Source organism: Rana temporaria, chromosome 6, assembly GCF_905171775.1.
Source record: "Rana temporaria chromosome 6, aRanTem1.1, whole genome shotgun sequence".
Classification (NCBI taxonomy): Eukaryota; Metazoa; Chordata; class Amphibia; order Anura; family Ranidae; genus Rana; species Rana temporaria.
Window position 1 is genome coordinate 200,038,600 of NC_053494.1, and position 21,428 is coordinate 200,060,027.

At 44.9% G+C, this 21,428-nt stretch overlaps 1 protein-coding gene across 1 annotated transcript in view; it reads right to left on the reverse strand.

Annotated features, from left to right (window-relative positions):
- Positions 1–3,447: 3,447 nt before the first annotated feature.
- The window catches only part of LOC120944151 (anion exchange protein 3-like), a 66,241-nt gene continuing 48,260 nt past the window's right edge, over positions 3,448–21,428 (reverse strand). Inside the window, exons 12-18 of the mRNA XM_040358064.1 lie at positions 21,140–21,319; positions 20,957–21,046; positions 19,069–19,235; positions 14,442–14,692; positions 9,650–9,819; positions 6,054–6,227; positions 3,448–4,036 (exon numbers count right to left, since the gene is read on the reverse strand). Coding sequence (XP_040213998.1) covers positions 3,959–4,036; positions 6,054–6,227; positions 9,650–9,819; positions 14,442–14,692; positions 19,069–19,235; positions 20,957–21,046; positions 21,140–21,319 — 1,110 coding nt within the window. The 3' untranslated portion in view covers positions 3,448–3,958. The remainder of the gene's footprint in view (positions 4,037–6,053; positions 6,228–9,649; positions 9,820–14,441; positions 14,693–19,068; positions 19,236–20,956; positions 21,047–21,139; positions 21,320–21,428) is intronic.

Below are 21,428 nucleotides of genomic sequence, written 5' to 3' on the forward strand. Positions count from 1 at the left end.
CCCACGGACAGCGCATGCGCAGTTAAAAAAAAACGTTGTTTACGTCGGGTCACAACGTATTTACATAAAACACGCCCCCATCACAAAGATTTGAATGGCGCGCCATTACGCCGCCAAAGATACACTACGCCGCCGTAACTTACGGCGCAAAAAGTTACGGCGGCGTAGTGTATCTTAGATACGCTGCGCCCGTCGTATTATTGCGCGCAGGTACGTGGATCTACCCCATAGTGTATACAATTGCAACACAAGTCATATTGTAATTGAATGTTATTAAAAATTACCTTTACTTTTCAATCTGCAGCTCTGTAATTTTCAGTAACACAAACATGCCAACCTGCAAAAAGTCATTTCAGGGAGGTGGCAAACACATTACCAGTGCCCATGGTATATATGGAACAAAAGACTGGTGGGGAATTCTATCCAGTTAATGCATTCACTGTAAAGCCCTGTACACAGGACCGGGATTCCCGGCGGTATAAATTCCACCGGGAATCTCGACAGGAAAATCGGGAACCTGCTCTGTAACTTTCCCCGTATACACACGAGAGATTTTCCCGTCTGGAAAACTGCGGGGAAAGCTTTGGCATGAATCCCGGCCATGTGTATGCTCCCTCGCAGTGTTTCCCCAAAGGAAAAGTGCCAGGTTTAAAACCGCCAGGAATCCCCGCGGGAAAATAGAGAGCAGGTTCTCTATTTTCCCGCCGGGATTGCTAGCAGTTTTCCTGTCGGGAAAACTGCGAGGAAGCATACACACGTTTTCCCGACCAAAAGCTCATCCTGGTAGTTCTCCTGGCGTGTCTACGAGGCTTAAGAGCACGGCTAAGATCACCAGTTTTACCATCACCATTTATAGAGGACCAGGGACTAGTTCATTAATCATTCAATATTTTTTCTGCAAGTGCAATGGACACTTTTATAAGAGTCACTTTAATTATCACTGTTTACAATTATTAAAGTGGATGTAAAGCCACTCTCATCCTTTCTAAACTACTGCCATAGTGCTGATCTATAAGGATATAGATGCCTCCTGCATGTATCCTTACCTGTCAAATATTTCCCCTCTGTCTGTTATAAGAACTGAAAAACTGCAGATTCTGGGGGTGGATCTGTTGTCTGGAGCTCGGTGGGTGGAGTCGTGATGTCAGTAGACTCCCCACCCTCCTCTACACTCCCCTTGTCAACATGCATTTTTTCCTGTGTATTCCTTACACTAAATTCTGCTATGATCACTAACATCCAGTCAAAATCCAGAAAAGTAACCACATGACTTCAGAAAAGGAGTGGGGGTGGGAATTAAAAAATAATGCCTGTCTCCAATAAAAGAGGATTGCTCAGAGCTGGATTAACTTTTTGTGGCAAGACTGGGCACAGATGATAGGAAATCCTATACTCTACATTGTGACATCAAAAAATAAATAAAACATTTTCGGTTTACATACATTTAATGTTAAATAAATTCTTATTACAATTAATTATTTCTCGGATCGGCTCTGTTTACGGTGTCTATGAACTGAGCCGCCCAATGATGGCTAAGATCACAACCATTTATGGGGGAACTGGTTGACCAAGGGTGATTTCTGCAGTGTCGCATATAAACGGCACCACTTCACCATTCAAAAATGTACAGTGGTACATAAGTGTTTAATATACCATAAAATATTTTTTTTTTAATGCAAGCAGTGCTTTTGACGTTATCAGTCACTTGAAACCCCTGTATAGCAGGAATCAAACCAGAAAAGTGAAAAGAAGCAAATCAGTTGTGTTTAGTGGTCATATGCTAACAAGGGGAATGCTGACAGGAGGAGAGATCATTAGTCTCCTTTTACTGTCCAATCACAGGATGGGGGAGGGATAAGACCTGTAAATGTTAGTGAACTGCAGCAGAGAAAAATCAGGTCTCCTGTCTTGCCAAACAGGGCTATGCTGTTATTGCTTCTTATGTCACCTGATCTGACTAATGGCAGATTATAGATACGCACATCTCAGAACTGGACATATAAAACGGCTCCCATGAATGTATTGCATCTGTATGTAGCTTTTTGCCTGTAGTTCAGTTGTAAAAAAAATACTTTGTAACAAGAACAGTGTTTAGTTTTATATTTAATAAATATTTGGCTTATTCGCTTTCATAATTCCATAGTTTTTTTTTTTTTAAGAAAAATATATAATTTTATATCATTTATAATTTTTATTTTCCAATTCTGTCCCCTATGGAACAAAATACATGGAGTACTTTGCTCCATATTTCTAAGCACTTTCTAACCCTAGTTATGATGCCCGATCCTAGGGGGGAGGTTCCAACCACCCCTTCCCCTCCTGCCAAGGTTGATCTGACAACAGCTTTGAAGCAGACGGCTGATTCATAAGTGTAGCTTTCCTCAGCTATGAACAGTTTCCAGAGACAAGCAGCAGCAGGAGGAATACAGAGGCTAATAAGTCCCACCTCTCACTGCATTCCTCTTGTATTGCGTGTCTCAGTAAAGTGCTCAGAGCCCAGAAAGGCGGAACTTATGAATCAGCCGTCTCCTTCATAGCTGTTGTTGAAGAGCCCAGACAAAGCTACACTTATGTAGCTACTGTCTCCTTCATAGCTGTTGTTTAAGAGCCGAGACAAGCTAAATTATGGACCAGCTGTCTCCTTCATAGCTGATGTTGAAGGGCCGAGACAAGCTACACTTATGGACCAGCCGTCTCCTTCATAGCTGTTGTTGAAGAGTTGAGACAAGCTACACTTAAGGACCATCCGTCTCATTTATAGCTGTTGTTGAAGAGTTGAGACAAGCTACACTTATGGACCAGCCGTCTCCTTCATAACTGTTGTTGAAGAGTTGAGACAAGCTACACTTAAGGACCATCCGTCTCATTTATAGCTGTTGTTGAAGAGTTGAGACAAGCTACACTTATGGACCTGCCGTCTCCTTCATAACTGTTGTTGTAGCGGCCACAGCGGGAGGAGAGCAGATCAAATCTAATAACTAGGGTTAGAAAGGGCAGCAAGAGGAATACAGAGGCTAATAAGTCCCACCTCTCACTGCATTCCTCTTGTATTGCTTGTCTCAGTAAAGTGCTCAGAGCCCAGAAAAGCTGAACTTATGAATCAGCCGTCTCCTTCATAGCTGTTGTTGAAGAGCCCAGACAAGCTACACTTATGTAGCTGCCATCTCCTTCATAGCTGATGTTGAAGAGCCGAGACAAGCTACACTTATGGACCAGCCGTCTCCTTTATAGCTGATGTTGAAGAGCCGAGACAAGCTACACTTATGGACCAGCCGTCTCCTTCATAGCTGTTGTTCAAGAGTTGAGACAAGCTACACTTAAGGACCAGCCGTCTCATTTATAGCTGATGTTGAAGGTCCGAGACAAGCTCCACTTATGGACCAGTCATGTCCTTCATAACTGTTATTGTAGCGGGTTAGAAAGGGCTTAGAAACATAGGACAAAGTTACTTTGTGCACTTTGCACCATAGGGGACAGAACTGCAAAATATATATTTTTTTAATGCGTCTTTAAGCATGGAACCCAACGTCATGTGATTGTGGGTTCTGGGATCAGAATATGAAATAATGCACGCGTGAGGTCAAAACAGGTTTGGGCTTAATCAGTTGTGGGCCTCAGCAGAACTAAAACCAGACACTGCAAAGAGGGGTTCTGGTGAAAGGATCCATACGGAGGAGTTCTGGAGAAAGGATCCATACGGAGGAGTTCTGGAGAAAGGATCCATACGGAGGAGTTCTGGAGAAAGGATCCATACGGAGGAGTTCTGGAGAAAGGATCCATACGGAGGAGTTCTGGAGAAAAGATCAATACGGAGGAGTTCTGGAGAAAGGATGGATCCATACGGAGGAGTTCTGGAGAAAGGATGGATCCATACGGAGGAGTTCTGGAGAAAGGATGGATCCATACGGAGGAGTTCTGGTGAAAGGATCCATACTGATTTTGGCACAGTGGAGAAGGATCACACAGGCATATGAAGCTCATTGTATTCATCCTGGCCGTCTTCATCAAAGTTTGGTTCAACATCTTCAGCATCCAACTAAAAAGACCAAGCAGATATGAGCAATAAGATTGCCAGTTAAAGTGTCACCCCGCTAAAATCTGATTCTAGTTCATGTTGAGAGTTAAAGTGATTCAAGTGGTTCTAAAAGCTCAAGGTTTTTTACCTTCATGCATTCTGTTCCCCCCAATACTTACCTGAGCCCCATCTCAATCCAGCGATGTGCACAAGTGCCTCAGCTCTCCAGGGACCCTGCCTCCTTATTGGCTGAGACAGCAGTGGGAGTCATTGGCAATCACAGCCACTGAGCCAATGAGGAGTGAGGGGGCAGGGCTGAGCCTTGGCTCTGTGTGTGAATGGACACGCAGAGCAGTGGCTTGGAAGCATGCCTGCTTGGATGTCAGCCATTGCAAGCTGTTTCCTGTGGGGGCAATCGGTTAGGGGGAGGAGCCAGGAGCTCCGGCGAGGGACCTGAGATGAGGAGGATCGGGGCTGCTCTGTGCAAACACCACTACACAGAGCAGGTAAGTAACCACTTAAGGACCGCCTCCTGCACATTTACGTCGGCAGAATGGCACGGCTGGGCACAAGCACGTATAGGTACGTCCTGTGCTATTGTCCAGCCCGCGACCCGGTCCGAAGCTCCGTGACTGGGACCGCGGGACCCACGGACCCGATCGCCGCTGGAGTCCCGCGATCGGTCCCCGGAGCTGAAGAACGGGGAGAGCCGTGTGTAAACAAAGCTTCCCCGTTCTTCACTGTGGCGGCGTCATCGATCGTGTGATCCCTTTTATAGGGGGACACAATCAATGACGTCACACCTACAGCCACACCCCCCTACAGTTGTAAACACACTTCAGGTCACACATAACCCCATCAGCGTCCCCTTGTGGTTAACTCCCAAATTGCAATTGTAATTTTCACAGTAAACAATTCATTTTAAATGCATTTTTTGCTGTGAAAATGACAATGGTCGCAAAAATGTGTCAAAATTGTCCGAAGTGTCCGCCATAATGTCGCAGTCACAAAAAAAGTCGCTGATCGCCGCCGTAAGTAGTAAAAAATAATTATTTTTATAAAAATGCAATAAAACTATCCCCTATTTTGTAAACGCTATAAATTTTGCGCAAACCAATCGATAAACGCTTATTGCGATATTTTTTACCAAAAATATGTAGAAGAATACGTATCGGCCTAAACTGAGGAAAAACAATGTTTTTTTATATATTTTTGGGGGATATTTATTATAGCAAAAAGTAAAAAAATATTGAATTTTTTTCAAAATTGTCGCTCTATTTTTGTTTATAGCGCAAAAAATAAAAACCGCAGAGGTGATCAAATACCACCAAAAGAAAGCTCTATTTGTGGGAAACAAAGGACGCCGATTTTGTTTGGGAGCCACGTCGCACGACCGCGCAATTGTCTGTTAAAGCGACGCAGTGCCGAATCGCAAAACCTTGCCGGGTCCTTTACCTGCATTTTGGTCCGGGTCTTAAGTATTTAACGACGTAAAAAACCCGCACATGCTCCGAAGCAAGTTATGAGACGGGAGCGCTTGTTCTGGTAAAACTACCATTCATAACGGAGTAAGCGCATTCATCACGCTGTAACAGACAGAAAAGCGCAAATCGTCTTTTAGTAACACAAAATCAGCAAAAGCAGCCCCAAGGGTGGCGTCATCCGCATGGAACTTCCCCTTTATAGTGCCGTCGTACGTGTTGTACGATCGTGTGTAGGCAAGGCCGTTTTAATGATCGGGTTAAAAAAAAAGGCATTTTTTCTAGAGCCTGAAAAATGTAATTTTTTAGAACACAAAAAATGATCGTGTGTACGCAGCATAACATTAATCTGGCCAGTGGTTATTTTTGAGAATACATTTTTTTAAACATTCATTAACAATTATAAAATGTGGACAGCCCTTTCAAAACGTCCCAAAACACAAAAATGCACGCATGCGCTGTAAGGTACACAAGATGGGAACAAGACATTTATAAAAGAGAGTGAACATTTGGAAAATATTACAATTTCAATGTAAAATGTATGAAGTATAACTTACAGCTTTCAGTTCTCTCTCGTGGAAAAACTTGGGCAGGATGAACCGTCTGAGCGGAACGGTGAGGATGAGGAGGAACGGGAAGGCCAGCGAAGCCGGAGACGATTTCACCACCCAGAGCAGCACAATACAAGAGAGCTGGACGCAGGTGAACAGATGCATCCTCCATGTGCACACCTAGAGGGACAGGACAAGGATATGACCAGGTGTAGAGGAGTGGAAAGATTACAAAGCCATACTATGTAAAGTGCAAATCCCACCTTAAAGGAGTTGTAAAGGAAAACATTTTTTTTGCTGAAATGACTGTTTACTGGGTATAGAGACATAATAGTTAACTGATTCCTTTTAAAAATGATTAAAAATAGATAAAAATCAATCATATAATGTGCCTGTAGTTTCTAGTTTCGTTTTTGCATGTTGTTTCCTGCCTCTCTGCTGTACAGAGCCACAGAGCCAATACAGGGCAGTGATGGTTTGGAAAACGAAACTGATTGGTGCTGTGGGGGTTTTAGACACACAGTAATCACACCTCCTTGATTAGTGACCACAGAGAGAAAGCTCCCAGTACTGTGGTCATCAGGAAACAGACAACCAGGAAGTGTGGAGATCAGAGAAGGATTACAGCAACTTGAGAGCAAAAACGAACAATGAGGACATGAAAACAGCACTGCATTAAGGTAAAGGAAGCCATTAAGATAAAAAAAAAAAATTTCCTTTACAAACCCTTTTTTTCTTATGCCTAGTACACACGATCGGTTTTCCTGACGGTCAAAAGATCGCCAGGAAAACCGGGAACCGGCTCGGTCCCTTTTCCCCTGTACACACGGCCGGTTTTCCTGACAGGAAAACTGCCAGGAGAACTTTGGTCAGGAAAACCGGCCGTGTGTATGCTCCCTCGCAGTGTTTCCCATAGGAAAACTGCGGGGGGAAAAACGCCGCGATTCACGGCGAGAAATCAGAGAACATGTTCTAATTTTTTAAACCGCAGTTTTCCCGTCCGGTTTTCCCGGCCAAAGGAAAACACAGCAGTTTTCCAGATGGGAAAAACAATCGTGTGTACTAGGCATTTCATTAGGGCAAGGGGCTCCATACTTTGGAAACAAAGGGCCAGACTGTGACCAGACTTTAGGGGGGCCAGATTGTGACCAGACTTCAGGGGGGTCAGACTGTGACCAGACTTTAGGGGGGCCAGACTGTGACCAGACTTTAGGGGGGTCAGACTGTGAGCAGACTTTAGGGGGGCCAAACTGTGACCAGACTTTAGGGGGGCCAGACTGTGACCAGACTTTAGGGGGGCCAGACTGTGACCAGACTTTAGGGGGGTCAGACTGTGAGCAGACTTTAGGGGGGCCAGACTGTGAGCAGACTTTAGGGGGGCCAGACTGTGACCAGACTTTAGGGGGGTCAGACTGTGTACAGACTTTAGGGGGGCCAAACTGTGACCAGACTTTAGGGGGGCCAGACTGTGACCAGACTTTAGGGGGGCCAGACTGTGACCAGACTTTAGGGGGGCCAGACTGTGACCAGTGGGAGAAGAAAATGGTGTCAGTGAGAGGAATAGTGCCCCGTCTTTGGTGTCAGTGGAAAGCATAGTGCCTGATTGTTGGTATCAGTGGGAAGAATTGCCCGTCATCATTGGTGTCACTGAGAGGAATAGTGCCCCATAAATGTCACGTCTTAAAATGACGTACGCTCTTGGAATCACAAAAAAACAATGGTACCCAAAATTGTGTACGCTGGCGTGAGAGCAATAATTCTATGGTCATAGTTCATGGTTAACCCTAATGCCACATACACACGATTGGAATTTCCGACAACAAATGTTCGATGTGAGCTTGTTGTCGGAAAATCCGACCGTGTGTAGGCTCCATCGGACATTTGCTGTCGGAATTTCCAACAACAAATGTTTGAGAGATGGTTCTCAATTTTTCCGACAACAAAAGTTCTGCAAGTTCTCCACACAGTAATGCAAGGCTTTCTCCCTGGTGTGGAGAAAGCTTCTTGAGGGGGGAGGGGGCGAGCAGGAGAGTCAGGACGCCCACTAACACACAGCTCCTTTTCTCTATCTGCAAAGTAGAGAGTGTTCTGACTTGCCTGCTCTCCCCCTCCCCCCTCAAGAGGCTTTCTCCACACCAAGGAGAAAGCCTTGCATTACTGTGTGGAGTTACAGACAGAAGAACAGGAAGTGAGGATTTCTCAGAAGAAATATGGACATTTAAAAGCAAAATGGAAGGATGAGGTAAGTGAAGGAGGACTGCACTAAGGAAAAGGAAGCTGATTAGGGGGGGAAAAAATTACCTTTACAACCTCTTTAAACGTGGAAAATTAAAGCGAAGAGCTTTTATTGGTCACCGTGTACAGATGCCCCAGGTTCTGTCTGCTCCAGTTTTGGTAAATTTCTCTAAAAACAAAATTAAATCTGCACTATCGTGGTAATAAGCAGCCACAAACAATCACATGGCAGCAGCAGAGACCCGACGCATTTCGCAATAGTTTGCATCATCTGGGGTGGATGATACAAACTATTGCGAAATGCATCGGGACTCTGCTGCTGCCATGCGCTTTTTTATATTGATGTCCTTTTTATTCATCGAAACTGTAAGGCCCCGTACACACCATAGAATCCATCCGCAGATAAATCCCAGCAAATGGGTTTCAGCGGATAGATCCTATGGTGTGTACACGCCAGCGGATCTTTTTCCGCGGATAAATCTCCCCTGGGATGGATTCCAGCAGATCGGATATTTGCCGACATGCACAACAAATCCATCTGCTGAAGTCCATCCCAACGGATGGATCCGCTGGTCTGTACAGACTCACCGGATCCATCCGTCCGAAGGGATTCCCCGCACGCGTCGTAATGATTTGACGCGTGCGTGGAATTCCTTATATGACAGCGTCTCGCCCGTCGCCGCGTCATAATCGCGGCGACGGCGTGACACGTCATCGCCAGAGGATTTCCGCGCGGATTTCAATGCGATGGTGAGTACACTCCATCGCATAGAAATCTGTGGAAATCTTTGAGAGGATTTATCCGTGGAAACGGTCCGCTGGACCGTATCCGCGGATAAATTCTCTCGTGTGTATGGGGCCTAAGTGTTTATAACCGTCATTAAATTTTAAAAGTTGTTACGGTATCACACTATGTGCCTTTCGTTTCCTTTACGCACTTTGGATATGGTCTGATCCTTTGAGAGTCACCTCCAAGTCGCTGCTACTTCCCCCTGTCCTGGTTTAAGTGATGTCTTCAGGGTATCCTACCGATTGTATTGACCCTTTGAGCGTACGCTTATTTGGGTTCAATACATCTGGTAAGCCTCCCCTTTTGGTGGTGGTTGTTTTCACATGATTAATTTACCGTGAATCACTGTGGTGTTTTGCAATCATTTACTGCACATGGTTTATTCATCTGTCAACGTTTTCACAACTACATGGACTTGCATCCGATTACACTGTCACTCAGTGTTGATATAGACTTTCAGTGTTCTATTATTATTATTTTTTAATTATATTTTAGCGCCACAATTTTTTTGTACATTGGTAAATTTCTCTCAATGTATCTAATAATATATTGGTGATAGTATGGCGTGTACACTCACCTTCACCACGTAGGGGTGCTCCGGGTGATGCTTGGGGTGCATGAGGATCAGCAGAAGTCTCTCGAACAGTTGGATCCCAGTGAGGGATGTCACCCCCATATACAGGAAGATCCCAAATAGAACTGCCAGCGGGATCTGACGCAACATTTCCCCCATTACTATGGAGAGCCCTGCAGGAGGACAGATAACATACTTTTTAAAGAACGACGATACAAAATATTTGCATAATAAATTACAATATCATCCTAATAACAATATGTTGAATTTTAGCACCAAACACGTGGAAAAATGTATCTGAAAACTGACTCAAAGGCCGTTTTTCAGCATGAAAAAAAAACTGTCATTTAAAATGATTGTGTGTGGGCTTCACATCGTTTTTCGGCTTTTGAAAAACGACCCAAAAAAAAAATTTGAACATGCTGCATTTTTTAATGTCGTTTTAAAAAAATTTGTTTTTTGGGTTGTAAAAAATGATCGTGTGTGGGCAAAAACGACGTTTTAAACCCGCGCATGCCCAGAAGCAAGTTATGAGACGGGAGCGCTCGTTCAGGTAAAACTACCGCTCGTAATAGAGTAAGCACATTCATCACGCTGTAACAGACAGGAAAGCGCAAATCGTCTTTTACTAACACGGAATCAGCTAAAGCAGCCCAAAGGCGAATAGAACTTCCCCTTTAGAGTGCCGTCGTACGTGTTGTACGTCACCGCGCTTTGTTCTTCATTTTTCAAAAACGATGGTGTGTGGGCAACGTCGTTTTTAATGATGAAGTTGGAAAAACATCGTTTTTTGGACATGCTGAAAAAAAACGTTTTTTTTCATGCCGAAAAACGATCGTATGTACGCGGCATAACACTTACAGTGACTCTAACACTTTACCCTCGTCTTTATCCTAATACATGACCTACAAAAACACTTACAAGCTGCCCTTAACCTGAACCCTATAGCTAGCCATGCACTATTAGATCTAACATTCCTCAATCCACACAATATGGTGCAGATGGACGAAACCCAGTGGCGATCTGTCTCTTAGGTGCGCCCCCCCCCCCTATTCATGCAACCAGCCCCCTAATCTACATGAGGGGTGCCGGACGCATGGATTCCAATATATATATATTTTTTTAAGCACGTGATTAGAGCCAGAGGCAATTGGCTCCAAAAAAGAGTAGGCTCAAGGTGCAGAGCACTTGCCCACCCTGTGACAATAGCGAATTAATATTCGCTATTGTCTTCCTGATTCTCCTCCCGGCCAATCCGGAAACAGGTCCTGAGACCTGTCACCAGATTGACCGAGAGGAGAAGCAATCCTATTTAACCCTAGTAGGAGAAGGGAGGAGGCGTACGGTGGAAGCCGCCATGATGCCAAGGCAGAGACGTAGGGAGGCCACTGCCCATCGCCCGGAGGAAGTGCTGCCCGCAACCTAGATGGGGTAAGTGTGGGGGCTGGTGACCGACCAGGGGGGGTGGGTGACCTGACAGGGGGGGGCTGGTCTTGGGTGAATTGTTTGTCCCCCCCCTGAAAATATACCACTAGCCGCCACTGATGAATCCCCTAGTAGCTGGGGTATTGTAGTCTGACAGCCGTGGCGTTGGCTGTCAGAGTACCCAAAAAGCAGCTGCATTCGATTGGATGCAGCCACTGTTCACCTGACTAATTTTCTGCTCCTTAGATTTTTCAGCTGGGCTTGAAGCCCATTGAGGGCAGAGTGACTCCTGATAGCTACAACACCAGCAAGTAATACTCACAATTTCCTCCCTTGTAGCTTCCCTTCCCCAGGATTCCACCATGTTGGATGGTGTTGGAACATACCCAGGTGGATGCTGCCCCTAGAGTGTTTGGGCCACGTGCTCCCCTTTACCTTAAAGCAAGGGTTCCAAGTAGGAAGGCAGTAAGAGAATGTAGATGGGTGGTTATACCTAGGTAAAGTGGGGCATTATCAGGACAGGAGGCACTGTCCTCAACCCAGTAGGTAAAGAGGAACTGAACTCTAGAAGCTATGCCCAAAAAAGCCAGGCAGAGGGCAAAGGACTAGTCACCAGGAATGCCTGTGGTCTCCCAGCAGCTGATCTTTCTCCATTACTGACCTACCATGCCATGCCTTGTTCTACACCGGTCTCTGCATGGAGGCGACCATCTAGGTAGAGGCAGAGTTTTACTTCCTCATGTCAGAGGCTCCAGCAAAGAGAAGCCTAAGCAGAACAATAGTGGCACCGCCACCAAATTCCACATCTCACAACAGTCAAAGGCAGCAGTGCCATAGGTCTAACACTGCAAATGTACAGCCATGGGCGTCCACTCCATAGGGCAAGGGGGGGTAATTGACCCCCCCTGGAAAATCGAGAAGATGTTGAAGAGTCCCGCGGCTGTGGGCTGTCTGAGCAGTCCCGGGCTGGATGTCACACAGACACAGCGAGCAGAGTGAAGCCACCTCCCCCTCCAGTGTTTATGTGTACACAGGGGAACCTGCTGTGCCCATGCCGTGCTGATGGATGATCTGAGGTACTGAATGGGATTGGGGGGGTCCGTCTGTGCTGAAGCGGGGGGGGGTTGTGCTGAATGGAGGTCCATCTGTGCTGAAGTGGGGGGTCTGTGCTTAATGGGGGGGCTGTGCTGAATGGAGGGGTCTGTGCTGAAGGGGGGGGTCTGTGCTGAAGGGGGGTCCATCTGTGCTGAAGGGGGGTCAGTACATTCTCTAGGCTATATTCATATGGGCATGGAGTGAAGCTGAATTATCTCAAGAGCTGTTTCACACTGCCAGCTGGCTGCGTTATGGGTAAAGAGCCGCTTTACCATCATTTTAGCTGCGCTATTTGGCCGATAGCAGGGTGCTTTTAACCCCTGCTAGCGTTTGAAGAAAGGGTTAAATGCGTATTGCCGCTGCGGAAGCGCCCCCCCCCCCCCCCCCCTGAAAAAAATTCAGCGGACTCCCATATGTACAGCTTGCCTTGAAGTATAGACATGTTTTTTTTCTTTTAATGTTTTAACTTTACAATCACTTTAAACAGAACCAGTCTGGAATGGCCGTTTATAAACAACGTGCACTTTCACTCTCAGAGGTAATTGCGCGTTCTATTATTTGCTCGTATTCTCTGCCTCCTAGAGCAGGTTGGCTGATTTATTTCACAACATAATTTTTCCGTGTTGACTGACCTATACCTTTAAGTACCTAACCGTCCAAGTTTGTCACTGAGGCCGAGTGCATGGTATTGATAGAATTACTCATCAGAACTAATAAATATCAAATGCTGCTCATAAAACATACATCAATGTGCTCATATAAAGGTCAATAAAAGCACATAAAGCAGCAATGGCACATAAGTGACATAAAACAACATGTGCTGGTAAAAAAAAAATCGATGCACACAGTGCCAGTTTTGCCTCAAGGGACAGGAGAGATTGGAGATGGTGCCATGGCTGTCAGTTTTGAATTAATGATAAGCTACCACTAATATTAAAGCCCCCTTCTCTGTTATAGCCTCTAGATGTCACTGTTTCCATTGCCATGGCATACATGAAGAGCTCTAGTCATAGGCTAAAACTATACAACAAAACTATGCAACAGTGACATCTATAGGTGACATTACATAATACACTCAGTTTAAAAAAACTGGTGCAAAACAATAGACATCAACGAAAAGTATTTTCATTGTGGCATCTTAAAAAAAAAAAAAAAAAAATGTTTGAGTTGACTGTTGTTGTTGCATATCATTGTAAACTTGGGTTCTGTGGAACTCCAGGGTTCCTCCTAAAGGTACTAGGGGTTCCCCTAGATGTGGCTAATTGATCTCCTGCCTACACTGACCACCAATACAAGGGGGCGATTTTCCACTGGCCAGCAATATAATGGGCCACTTCAACACTAACCCCTTGTGTTAGCAGACACTACATATTTAACTGCTTTCTTTTCTGTTGTTATTAATATTCATTTCACTTGAAGATTATTAATAAAACCTATTTTGCAGATAGGTATTAAACAATGAGGTGCTCTGGGTAGGGTGACCACGTTTCTAGGATTTGCCCGGGACAGTCCTGCATTTAGCAGGTCTGTCCCGGGCACCTTCATTCTGGGACAATAAAGTGTCCAGTAATGAAACTGACACAGCTAATGCAACCGTTCACGATTCTGCATCGGTTGCCAATGACATCATCCGGGCCCTGTTTTCACCCCTCCCGCTGCTGACATCGCCCCCAGTCGCCGATGTGTGGCATGTCTTACGGTCGTGGACCCCCGAGCGGGAGCTCTCGATGTCTGCTGGTGTCCCGTGATCGTGTCACTGAGCTGTAGAATGAGGGGGGGGGATGCCTGTGTAAACAAGGCATCTCCCTGTTTTGCCTTATGACAGGACACTGATCTTCTGCTCCCTGTAACCATGATCAGTGTTATGTCACAGGTAGCCCAGCCCCCACACAGTTAGAATTACTCCCTAGGACACACTTAACCCCTTCCTTGCCCCCCTACTGGTTAACCCCTTCCATGCCAGTATTACTATACAGTAGACTCTAGCAACCAATCAACAAGCAGAAATCATGTGCTGTAACCTCTAGCGACTAATCAGTGAGCCGTAATGTGTGCTGTAACCTCTAGAAACCAGTCAGTAAGCGGGAAATGATATGCTGTAACCTCTGACAACCAATCGCAATCACTGCCTGATCTGATACAGTAAAGTCTAGCTGATATTTATTGTATGTCTCAGAGCAGGTGGAGAGCAAAATTGCATTGGGGGGCCCCAAGAATTTGTTTGCCCAGGGTCTAATCAACATTAAAGACGGCCCTGCATGCACTGTGCCCTCACCCACGAGAATGGAGATCAGCACTCCGGTCACCCTTTGCTCTTTAACCTCTGAGATTCGCGGTCTCTCTCCCGGCGCTGTTTTACTCATCAGGGTTAAGGCGTTGACATGAGTGACGGAGCGCACCGTGGTCGCCGTCAGCCAAGGAAGTCCAAAAAGGGCGCAGAGCCCACCCAGAGTGCCAATGAGGAGCAAATCCAAGTGAAAGCCGCTGCCTTTCTGTAGGCACCTTTCCTTCCGACTGACAATCAGGCTGCAATAGAATCAAGAAAATGAACAAGTATCATAATTATTAACATTAGAAGTGGTAGCAGGACGGAAATAATATTAGTGGGGCTAGAATTAGAATTCATAGAACATTTCAGCTTGTGTGGAACCGATTCCATTGTTATTTTAATTATGACTAGCTGAATACCCGGCGTTGCCCGGTCTTCCTATCTTAACCTTTTGGGGAGGAAAATCATAGTAATATAAATATACCCATCTTTTATATAAGGGTGTAGGTAAGGGTTAATTTAACTGTCATATATTTTTTATTTGGCATATAAGTAATATGTGTACCAGGTATTATTGAAATATCTCCAGGCGTACAGAAGTTATGTGGGAACATACATTTCCCATTGATTTGCATGGGACTTTAAACAAAAACCCCGACCCTCACAAATGGGGGTAGTTAAGGGATAAATTAACTATCCTATAGTTTAAGTGGACATATAAGTAACATGTGACCAAGTGTTATCGAAATATCTACAGCCGTTTGGAAGTTATGAAGTAACATGTATTTCCCATAGAGTTGAATGGGACTTTAAAGAAAAACCCCGACCATGGCAAATGGGGGTGGGTAAGGGTTAAACCACCTATCCTATGTTTGTTGCTGACATATAAGTAACATGTGTGCCAAGTTTCATGTTAATATCTTTAGCCGTTTGGACGTGATGCTGGAACATACATACACACACACGTTGAGTTTTATATATATAGATTAGCAGCAGTAGTAGTGGGTACCATACTAATAACACCATCGTTATTAGACATGTGCAATTTGTTTGGTACCAAATTAGTTTTATAACAAATTTCGACACATTTGGAAATATCCAAATTAACGAAAACCCTTTTTACTGAATTTTTCCGAATACTCGGAAATTCGAATATTCTAAAACTCAGCATTTTCGAGTTTTCAAATTTACGAAATTTGAGAATTAGAAAAATCTGAAAATAAACGAAAATTCAAAAGAAGAACGGAAATTTGAAAATCTGAAATAATAACTAATAATAACTATTACTAACCATTAAATTAGAGGTATTGGAATTTCCTTTAAAATTTGGCTGTTAGTGAACGTAACGAATACGAATTATCAGAAGTTACAATATTTCCAAAATAACGAATGCCGTATCTAAACGAATGGAACGTAATGAATTAATAATAATATATAAAAATAATAATAAAAATGTTTTATTATTATTAATTTGTTCTGTACCATTTGTTCAGATGCGACATTCGTTATTTCGGATAATTCATAACTTTGGATACATTCGTATTCGTTATGTTCACTAAGGCCTCGTACACACGATAGGTTAACCAGAGGACAACGGTCTGATGGACCGTTTTCATCGGTCAAAACCGATCGTGTGTGGGCCCCATAGGTTATTTAACCATAGGTTAAAAAAAAGCCAACTTGCTTTAAAATTAACCGATGGATTCCTAACCGATAGGTCAAAACCGATCGTTAGTAGGCACAACCATCGGTTAAAAATCCACGCATGCTCAGAATCAAGTCGACGCATGCTTGGAAGCATTGAACTTCGTTTTTTTCAGCACGTCGTTGTGTTTTACGTCACCCCGTTCTGACACGATCGGTTATTTAACCTATGGTGTGTAGGTGCGACGGACCTTCAGTCAGCTTCATCCAGGGCCAAACTTATCATTGGGCTTGACTGGGCTCAAGCCCATGGGCCCCTGCCTGTTAAAGTCTCCTTACTTTTTTCTTTGATTATTTCTCCAGCGCATGCGCTTCCCGTCCACTGAGTCACGGCACGCTCTCTGTGTGCCGTTCCCAGGGCCCTTCCGCCCTATACGATTGCTACGCAAGCTATGTAGTGCCCCCTCAATGTACTCGGGGCCCCCGCCTCCCCTTGGGTCCTTTTCCATACACATGACCTAAATAGGTAGCACCCGCCCTGAGCTATTGACTGTCTGACTCTGACCACGTGTCCTGCCGAAAAAGTTCCCCGGTGTCCTGCCGAAAAAGTTCCCGTGGCAGATAAGGACCCCCCCCCCCCGTACTCCGCAGGCGCAGCGCGGCACTTGCGCAGTATGGACCTGAACTGAGCCTCCGAAAATAGCCGAACATGTAGAGCTGAGATGGAGGCAGCTCTAGACGGCAAGCCGCGCCTGCGCAGTACAGGGGGGTCCTTATCCGCCGGAGGAACTTATTCGGCAGAACACCGGAGGCTGTTGAAAGGTAAACCAGTTTCGAGGCTCTGTCTGCACAATCACAATATAATTATTTATATTTATTTATTTATTTATATTTATTTATGACAACGGTCCTTCAGACCGTTGTCCTCTGGTTAACCTATCGTGTGTACGAGGCTTGACAGTCAAAATTGAAAAGAAATTCCAATACGTATAATTTATTAGTTAGTTATTATTAGTTAGTAAGTTATTATTTTGAATTTCCGGATTTAGGATTTTTGAATTTTAGAATTTAGATTTTTGAATGTACGAATTTTTGAATTTCCGGATTTGCAGTGATGTTCCTGTTATTCTGTTGGGTGCACGCCCAGGCATGGGCAGTAGAGCCAAGTCATTGAAATCTGCTGCTGGAGAGTCATAGACGTAATTGGAGATTTCGACGAGTTGGCTTTTTCGACAGAACACCGTCGGGGGAACCCAGAAGAAGAGGAAGAGAGCAGGTAAGTATAACACATATGTTATTTTAATTAGAAAAAAATAAGGTTTAATAACACTTTAAATTATATCCCTCAAGAGCCACAAAGGATATAAATCCACTTTGTGTGGACCAAATGCCTTTGCAAACACAATGGGGTAGATTCAGGTAGCTTTGCGCAGTTTTTACGGAGGCGCAGGGCACCGTTTTTGCCCTGCGCCCCCGCAAATTATCTGCGCTACCCTGGATTCACGGAGCAGTAGCTCCGTAAATTGCGTGGGCGCTCCGGCAAAATCCCCGGCGTAAGTGCGCGCAATTTAAATGATCCCGTAGGGGGCGGAAATCATTTAAATTAGGCGCGTTCCCGCGCCGAGCGTAGGGCGCATGCTCCGTCGGGAAACTTTCCCGACGTGCATTGCGGCAAATGACGTCGCAAGGACGTCATTTGCTTCAAAGTGAACGTAAATGGCGTCCAGCGCCATTCACGATTCACTTACGCAAACGACGTAAAATTTAAACTTTGCGACGCAGGAAAGACGGGTATACGTAACATTGGCTGCCCCTGCTAATAGAAGGAGCAGCCTTACGCGAAACCCGACGGACGTAAACGACGTAAACTGCGTACGCAGGGCTCGCGTAACGTTGTGAATCGACGTTAGTATGCAATTTGCATACTATACACTGACCACAATGGGAACGCCCCCTAGCGGCCAACGTAAGAATGCAGCCTACGATATGACTGGCATAAGAGCCTTATGCTAGTCATATCTTAGGCTGCCGTCGGCGTAACGAGGTTCCTGAATCAGGAGCATTCGTAACGCCGGCGCAAGTAAGCAATTGCGCTGCGTAACTATGGTTACGCAGACGCAATTGCTTCTTGAATCTAGGCCAATAAGTATCCTGGAAGTGACTGTGCTGTATATAGCCTGTAGAGAGAGCAGGGCTAAGGGAGGGACCCAGCAGGCCCCACCCACTACAGGCTGCCTGCAGAAAACTACAGGAAGAGGCGGAGACAAGACCAAGGAGAGAGAGCCGCAGTGAGTGGTCTTTATTACAAGAAGGTAAAGTTGGACTCCTGCACAGATATGGAAGGAATATACAAAGCTCACCAAGATTCAAGAAGAATACACATGACTCTTGTATTTAGACAATATTTGATTATCCTGGAGTTCAGCTTTAACCACTTAAAATTGTCCGAAGTGTCGGCCATAATGTCGCAGTCACGAAAAAAGTAGTAGTAAAATTTTTTTTTTTTTATAAAAATGCAATAAAACTATCCCCTATTTTGTAAACGCTATAAATTTTGCGCAAACCAACCGATAAACGCTTTTTGCCTTTTTTTTTTACCAAAAATATGTAGAAGAATACATATCGGCCTAAACTGAGGAAACATTTTTTTTATATATATTTTTGGGGGATATTTATTATAGCAAAAAGTAAAAAATATAGAATTTTTTTCAAAATTGTCGCTCTATTTTTGTTTATAGCGCAAAAAATAAAAACCGCAGAGGTGATCAAATACCACCAAAAGAAAGCTCTATTTGTGGGGAAAAAAAGACGCCAATTTTGTTTGGGAGCCACGTCGCACGACCGCGCAATTGTCAGTTAAAGCGACGCAGTGCCGAATCGCAAAAAGGGGCAAGGTCCTTTAGCTGCATTTTGGTCCGGGTCTTAAGTGGTTAAGAAAAGTGAACCCAGGTCTGTGGAGTATCTAAATCTTCAGTATCATCCTACTCACGTAGTGATCTGAGTCTCCATGAAGATGAGAATGAACACCAGGAGAGCCGGGATAGCTGATGCAAACATCATCCAGAGTGGAAACGGACCAGATGTCCCCATAGGATGAATAAACCACCCACGTTTTCCAGGAGACGTGACGGACAGGCCTGAAGGAACATTCAACTTCTACAACAAGAGGATGGAAATTGTTTTTTTTTTTGCTTTCCACACAAAAAAGAGCAGCAAATACATCGGCGTTACCCTCAGCAACCAATTGAGGTTTAACATTCCTTCTCTAAACGCAAACCTAAATTTAGTTGTCGGGTGTAGGTGGTCACCAGTTTTCATAAATACGCCACATGCGTAGAGCTGAATGGCTGCTGTAATCGTGATAAAGTCAACTTTAACTGCCCCTTGTGCACAGCCCAGCTCATAGAAACCTCATTAGAGAAGAAGTGCATGCAGGGAAAATTGCTTTTTTTCATGTATAGCCCACAACACATCAGAATTAGCAAAAAAATCCAAAAAACAAAAACAAATTGGGAACAACGTTTTTTTTTTCTCTTGGCCAAACAAATGAAGACTCTCTTTAGGCCCATTTACACGTGGCAACTATACTGCAAGATGTAACATGCATTGCTGCATTGCGAGGGCATTCATTTTGTTTGTTAATGTGTTGTGTTGGCAAAAATGGTGCATGCGCAATTTTTGCCAGGTTAAAGTGCATTGGCAGCCCATTCATTGCAATGGTCTGCCTTAAAGGGGTTGTAAAGGTTCGTGTTTTTTCACCTTAATGCATTCTATGCTAAGGTGTGCGCAGTCTATTGCATTGGGGTGTGCACCCCAAAGCTCACACACACACACTACTGATCACTCATTATCATAGGCGCGCGCACAGGGTGTGCCAGGTGTGCCCGGGCACACCCTAATCATCCTGTGCAGAACAGATTTCCCCTACCTGCCTGGCTCCCCCTCCTCCCCCCCGAAGCACTGCTGGCTTCCCTCCTCTCCTACCACCTGTTGCAGGATGTTTTAAGATGAGTGGGGTAAGGGACCAGTAAATATATAAATTTACCAACCCCTTCCCTTTCTGAATGAACATCGTGAGTGATCAGTAGTGTGTGTTTGTGCTTTGGGGTGCACACCCAAATGCCATAGGCTGCGCACACCTATGCTCATTATGTTCATTCAGAAAGGGAAGGGGATGATCAATTACATATTGACCAGCCCCTTCCTCCACTCATCCTAAAACATTATTGCAGCAACAGTTGGCTGGAGAGGAGGGAAGCTGTTAGCACTGCAGGGGGAAGGAGGGAGCCAGGGCATTAAGGTGAATCTGTGCTGTAAAGGGTGATTAGGGTGTGCCTGGGCACATCTGGAACACCCTGTGCACACGCCTATGATTCTATAAATTAGGGTGAAAAAACACCTCGCTGTCATGGGCCCCCCGTTTTACTTACCTGAGTCCGTTCACCTGCTGTGCGCGTCCCCCGGTGTCCTCTTCTCTATGGAATTTGTCTGTTGATTGGATAGATTGATAGCAGCGTAGCCATTGGCTCCCGCTGCTGTCAATCACATGCAATGACGCGGGACAGAGTCATACACTTGGCGTCTATGGACGCCCACTGTATGACACGGGAGCACGCTCGCAAGCTAACCCCCTTGGCAAAGAGTTCCCAGAGGGGGTTTGCTTTAGCGGGGAGGAGCCAAGACAACCGCCGTGGGACCCCAGAAGACGAGGATCGGGGCCACTCTGTGCAAAACGAACTGCACAGTGAAGGTAAGTATACCATGTTTGTTATTTAAAAAAAAAATCAAACCTATACAACCCCTTTAATGCGCGATATAACGCATATTAATTCACCACAAATTTGTAAATGGGCTCTAAAGAATTGTAAAGAACATACCTGCGTGTAGGTGTCCGTTATTGTGTAATCAATTAAGACCATAACTAGGATAGATATCGGAATCCCGAAATCTCCAATTACTCGTCGAGCCTGAGCAAAGAAAAATAGAGAGAGCGAGACCATGTAACAGCTGGGATATAAAGAGGACCTGTATACCGCGCTGTCACCAACCCTCCGTCTCACCTTTCCTCCAAGGAACCGGCTGTTTTTGAACTTGCGCAAGAAAAAGGCGATGAGGAAAGTTCCTGACATCAGAATAAGGGAGAGTAAAGCGGTGTTCGGTTGCATCCGGGGACCCGGGGCAGCTCGACCTCCAGACCCACCAGAAGGGTACGTCCTGAGCAATGGGTGGTCTGCAAACACCTAGAGCAACACAGTCAACTCTAAACATGAAAATTTCCTGTCCTTTCCTGCAGAAATATGTGTCTAAAATATCAAATGCCTCCTATATTTATTAACAAGATGCTATGAT